The 6,000-nt window shown below is 36.6% G+C and overlaps 1 protein-coding gene across 4 annotated transcripts in view; it reads right to left on the bottom strand.

The window, feature by feature from the left end:
• Positions 1–334: 334 nt before the first annotated feature.
• Positions 335–6,000, bottom strand: part of TLL1 (tolloid like 1) — a 158,982-nt gene continuing 153,316 nt past the window's right edge. For all 4 annotated transcript variants that reach the window (XR_013536895.1, XM_073001480.2, XM_020801962.3 and 1 more), the window contains 3 exons: positions 4,288–4,501; positions 2,743–2,993; positions 335–2,313 (listed from right to left, as the gene is read on the bottom strand). Coding sequence is in view for 3 of the 4 variants with exons in the window: in XM_073001480.2 (XP_072857581.2) it covers positions 2,179–2,313; positions 2,743–2,993; positions 4,288–4,501 (600 nt within the window). In the remaining variant the exon portion in view is untranslated. The remainder of the gene's footprint in view (positions 2,314–2,742; positions 2,994–4,287; positions 4,502–6,000) is intronic.

The raw sequence follows: 6,000 nt of genomic DNA, 5'->3' as shown, positions 1-6,000 counted from the left end.
CTTTCCACATTCAGCAGATTTTAGTTAACTATGTAGTACAGGATCTCCCTCTTTGAAACTCAAAAAGTCTTTCAGAGGTTGTTACAAGTGTACACCTGGCACTGTGCAATTCTGTATTTATTGCAACATAGCATGGGATTTGCCTTGGTCAAGAGTCAATGAGCTACTATCTTTTTAAAGCCAGAATTAAAAATAGCAGATGCATTCTTTACTGCGATGGCAGAAGAATGGAATGTCAACCAACTTTCTAAATTATTATTTTCAAAGGTGATATAAAGTTTATGTTATTTAGGAGGCAAAATCACATAGTTAAATATAAACAGCAAGACAGACACATGCTTAGTTTTATTTTATTATTATTTTTTTAAAAAACCCCACACATTTATTAATGCCAGTGTATGATCACAGTAAGGAAACATAAACTAAGCTGGGTAGCAACCAACTTCAAAGGTTATCAAAATATTTCTTCTGAATGGAACATAAAATTCACGCATTCTTGATTCTTTATTGACCCACTTAAGAAAGCTTTAAAGAAAGTTGCTACAGTCAATCTGGATTCTGGTGGAACTTGGCACATGAATTACTATTTACCTGTCCATCCACACACTTCTCACTCTCTTGAAGAACTCATTCATACATACTTACATGATGCATATACACTGTGACTAAAGCCATGTATGGCCTAAAGCACATACAATACTTTGTTCTAAAAGTAACATATTTCTACATCAACAGGAAGTCCATACTATTTACAACTGATGATCTTGGTCTGCAGATTTTGCAGATGGGGATTTGCTTGAGGATCACTTCTGTGAACAATACTTGTTCAAACTATCAAGTTCTGTATCAAATCAGATGTTTATCTACAGGAAGATCTGTACGATCATGTGCAAGTATACTAAGGCAATAGTAGTAGTTGTTCCACAGGGCTTGTGCTGCCATTTTAATTCTCTTTTTCACATGCTTAGAAAGTCTGTCCTTCTTAAGATGCAGCCAGGCATTGTGAGACATTCATGATCTGCAGGTTGTTGGCTTGAAGGTCTAGAATATTTTAGATTATGGGAATATTTTTTTAAAAAATGTTCATAGAATAGCACCATAGAAATATCTTGCCATCATGGGTCTTATTTCCAGAAAACAATTCCTTTGTTCTTTCCCCCCCAATTGGTTGGAAAACCTGGTTTTGGGGGGGAAACCTTTAATTGTTTACGATTTTTTTAAAAGCAAACAAACAAATAGCTCATTCACAAACATTTCCAAGGAAATGTAGACTAGCGGTTCATTACTATCAAAATGAAACTCACAACTGGCATTTGGGATTACTCTGGTCCTGGTAACCTCTGTTGTTCTTTATACAAAGGTCTGCAGCAGTCTTGTAAAAGACACATTCCCTGTATCATTCTAAGTGTAACATGTAAGAGGTCAGCAGATACAGAGTCTGTCAGCAGTAACAAATCCAGTGTTCCCAGTCACTGACAGTCTCCAAGGTCTAGATGTATCATGATGAATGTAAAAAGCGTCAGACATTCCAATGTGTTGCTATAATCAAAATTCTCTACAGATCTAATGATTTTGCAGACATGGTTTTCCAGTTTCTATGGCATTAATACATTAATGGGATAGATGAAATATGAGTAAGGAATAAATCTCAGAAGATCTGCTGCCCTTCTTTGCTGACTTTTGTTTGTATGTATTGTATCCTGGATACACCACTGAAGCAATTACAGTAAGGAGGATATAAGAACAGCATTTTTGAGTGCATGACTTGCAGAAGGTGAACTTTTTTCCTCTCCTGGACACCAGTCACTTGTCGTAACAAAAGAAGTCTGTAGGGTCTTTCCCCCTAAATCTGACTGTTGAATATGCAGGCCTCTAGGACACTTGTCAAGCTTTTAATAGTCTCCTTGAAAGCAGGTGATGCCCCTTTGCCAGCTTTGCAGAGACAGCCACACACGGAGACCACACGTCATCACCATAATGTCTGTACTGTTAGAACAGGAGTACATTTGACAGTGAGATGTTTTGGCTTTCCTTCATTTGAATTCTTGGTGTAAAACTTGTTTAGTAATAAGGTCAGTATGAAAAAAAATCCACCCCTCTCTCTCTTTCTCTCTCTCCCCTTCTATTTCTCCACAAGTCGCTCTTTCTGACTCATTTTGTGATCAAAGGTACCTTGTGTTATTTTTTGGTGTGGACATTATCTGGGTATTTTATACTTTTGTATCGTATATGGAATCCTTTTTTGTTGATTGTATCATCCGTGTGAAAATGAAGTAAAATAGAATCACCTGCTGAGTACATTTCTTCTGGTGGCTGCAGAGGGGGGAAAAGAGATTATTACAAACTCTGGAAACAACAGCTGATTAGGTTGCAGCAATTAGCATTGCTATCTTATATTTTGAGGACTTTTTGACCCTTTTCCAATAACAGCCCATCACTACTGATGCGTGTTGTACTACCAACCCTGGACAGCTTGAATATGAGTACACAGAACACTGAGCCCTATAATTCATCTCTCCATTTCAGCTTTGTGACAGATTATATGTAATTTATCTACTTACTTATTTGGTTCTTATTCCACTTTTCTTTCTAGTGGGTACCTCAAGGTGGCAAGTGGGGACATATAGTATGGTCCTGGGTGAACTAAACCAACTCTCACTATGAGTAATGCATTTTTGGAGGGCCTCATGGACTGAGAAGTAATAAACACATTGAAAATAATAAAACTGAAAGATTACCTACCCCTGATCCACAAAACCGACCAAGTCTTAGGGCTGTGGTATCATGGCCATCAAATAGTTCTAGGTAGTCATAACCACAGTCTGCTTCTTCTTCCACCTCAAATGTCTGAAAAGTCAATTCTATTCGATAGCCACGGTCTGATACTATTAGCCATTCACAGTCTGCTTGAACTGGGTAGTTGTTATCACCAAACTGAGCATGAGAATAGAGATCTCTTGGTTTGCTTTCAGCTTTCAAACGACCACCACATTCTGTGCAAAGTGATGAAGAAAAAAAATAGGAAGAGAAAGACAGATTGTTTCAGCCATCTTTCAAAAACAGTAAAACAAACAAAAAAATTCTAAACTCTTTGTTCTTGTCAATTTGAGCTGTCTTCACTCATTGAGACACACTGGCTGAAATCTTTTTGTGATCTTCTCAATCAGCAATTGAAATATTTAATTTAATTTAATTTAAAACTTCCTATCCCCACCCCCCTTTCAGGTTCTTAGCATTCCTAGGGATCCCTTTTCATCTTGGGAAGCCAATGGGAGCCACAGGATGGGAGGAGGAAGTCTTTCATATTGGAAAATTGTTACCAGATCACTGCCAAAAGTTATGAAAAATTAAATTTCAGTCACTGGCCAATGACATAATCCTCATTGTGCAGGATAAACTGAATTCAGCCACTGATGAGGAATTTGCAAACGCGTTAAGATGACAAACAAGAAGTGTTGTTATTTTCTCATCAGAGTCTTCATGATTTTGGAGCTGTAGTATCCTTTTCTTTTGAGAAGTAAAGTACATCCATATTCAAGAACAGAATTGCTCATTATTTTAAAAGACATAAACAATTCTTCCAAATTGTTTAGTTCCTAAAAGTCCACTTAGCTTTCATCATATTGTGCAATTTGTGTTGAAGTGGACTGTCCACAAAAGGTCACATTAAAATATAGAAGTTAGTCCTTAAGGTGCCACAATGCTTTTGCCTTCTTTATTTTTGTTTTGTTTTTAAGTGTTATTTCTGCATGTTACTTAATTTGTGCAACACCTTATTCTCTTTCTCATTCTTACCGTGAGTGCCTCAAAATACACTGCCCTCTCATGAGGCACTGCAAGGATGAGACAAATGAAGGTTGACACATCACTATGCAAAATCAAATGAAAGAGAATCAAATCTTAATTTTGACTGTCCAACATTTATGAGCATATTGGAATACAGAAGAATATTAGAGCAACACTAGGTGTCAGTGTAAACCAAGAAACTGAAATAACTGAAAACAAAACCATACTTGACCCGGAGAGAAACTAATATGTGTCTTTAGTTTTTTCTAAGATAATTTTGAGTAATAGCAACATTCAAGTTTGTAGGATTCAAGGTGCTACCAGGGTGAAGCCCCACATCCTATCTTTAATGTAAACATGTTAACACCAGCAAGATAATCAATACTACTAGATTATACTCCATTGAAAAGTCTGCTAAACATAAAGACACCCCAGGTTAGAATCTGGCCTAAGACATTTCTCAATATTTCTAAATGAAACTAGCAAGAATTATGTTCATACCTGTAGAATGTGTAGCTTGGAAGCCTTTCCGCTGTACTGATGCGTCAGAGATAAAACGAATGAACATTTTATTTCCAGTAGCAACAAGAGGATCTGGTATCTTATTTCCACATAAACGTCCAAGAATTGGAGACTTTTCAGTTTCTCCATCAAATAGTTCTAAATGGTCATAGGCACATTCTTGATGTTGCTCAATTTCAAATTCATTAAAAACCTGGAAAGGTAATAAAATACAAATCTATTATTTTGTCTGTATTCTGAGTATGAATTCTGCTGCTCTGACACTTATTGAATGGCATAACAATTATGGAAAGAGCAAAGCAGTGAAAAACTGGGTATAATTCATTAAAGAATCCTCCTACGCAAGCCCAATTTGCTCTGGTGGTTTGTTTTGTTTGTGAACTCCCTTTTGCAATAGTGCTGAACAGCAACCCTAACCAATAGACAGCTCTCTCAATGGTTTTCAATTTCAATGGCCATGTTTTCACACTGAAGGGATTAATACATTTATTCCTAGTAATCATCTATGGAAGAAATAAGCAAATCTGGAAGACAAAGATGTTCCACTAAATTCATTCTTGCCACTGACAGGAGCATCTCATATTTCTCAAAGCATTTGAAATACATGGCAAATGGGGAACGAAGCATTTACAAAATATAGGCCAAAATAAATGGTGTAACTTTGGGAGGCAAATTGCCCCGAGTTATGAAATCACCACAGACATTATGAGTTACAGTTACAAAAGAGTAGTTGTATAGACCAGATGGGCGGGATACAAATCAAATCAATCAAATCCAATCAATCAATCAATCAATCAATCAATCAATAAAATAAGTCCTACAACTCAATATTCAACTGACTATTCTATGATGCTTTCTTAACTTACAACATTTCGCCTTCAAAAGTTTCAATTATGAAATTATTAAATAAGAGAGAGAGAGAGAATAAAACATGAACTTTCAAAGTATTATATAAAATAAATTTTAGGGCTATTGTACTATTTTGGATGAACATAGAACCAGTGTTTACCAATAAGAGGAAAAATGCTGCATGGAACAGAACTCTTACATTTTCCTCATTTCTTTTTTCATCACATGGTACTATTTTTCCTCTGTTCAACATTCACATTTTTCAGTTAGACATTGTGGCTCTCAAGATCTTACTGGACTAAAAAGCTCCCATCAGCATGTAGCCAAGAGAACTAATTGTGAGCGATGGTGGGAGTCACAGTGCAGCAACATCTAGAGGACCACATGTTCTCCATCCCTATTCTGCAGAACTGCTGCCTTTATGAAAATCAGATGTTACTCCAAAGATTGCTCTTTTAAAACTGATGTACTAAAATCCATGTTAAAAAGACAGCTCACTCATTTTCAATAACTGACAAGGTAACCCCATGCATTTGGAAGTAAGTCCAGCTATGTCTGGTGAGGTTTACTGTGACTGTGATTACAGCCTAAAGGTTCTTTCTGAAAATATCATTTAACATGCTCGGCTCTTGTAAACTGTAAAATGGAGCTGACTACAGTTCATCAGGTGGGAGGCAGGAATATCTGAGGAACTTTCTAACAAAGGAAACTGGAGAATTAAGGACCATATTTAAAAGGAAAAAGCTGAACATGAGTCAAATGCAGAGCAAACAGAACTGCTGTATGTTGTGTCTGGGACAACAAAGCAGCTCTAATCAACTGAATGATAGCTAGCCAAAGTAC

The sequence above is a fragment of the Pogona vitticeps genome, chromosome 5 (assembly GCF_051106095.1).
Source record: "Pogona vitticeps strain Pit_001003342236 chromosome 5, PviZW2.1, whole genome shotgun sequence".
NCBI lineage: Eukaryota > Metazoa > Chordata > Lepidosauria > Squamata > Agamidae > Pogona > Pogona vitticeps.
The sequence above is the reverse complement of the archived record's forward strand: the minus strand, read 5'-3'. Positions and strand labels throughout refer to the sequence as shown.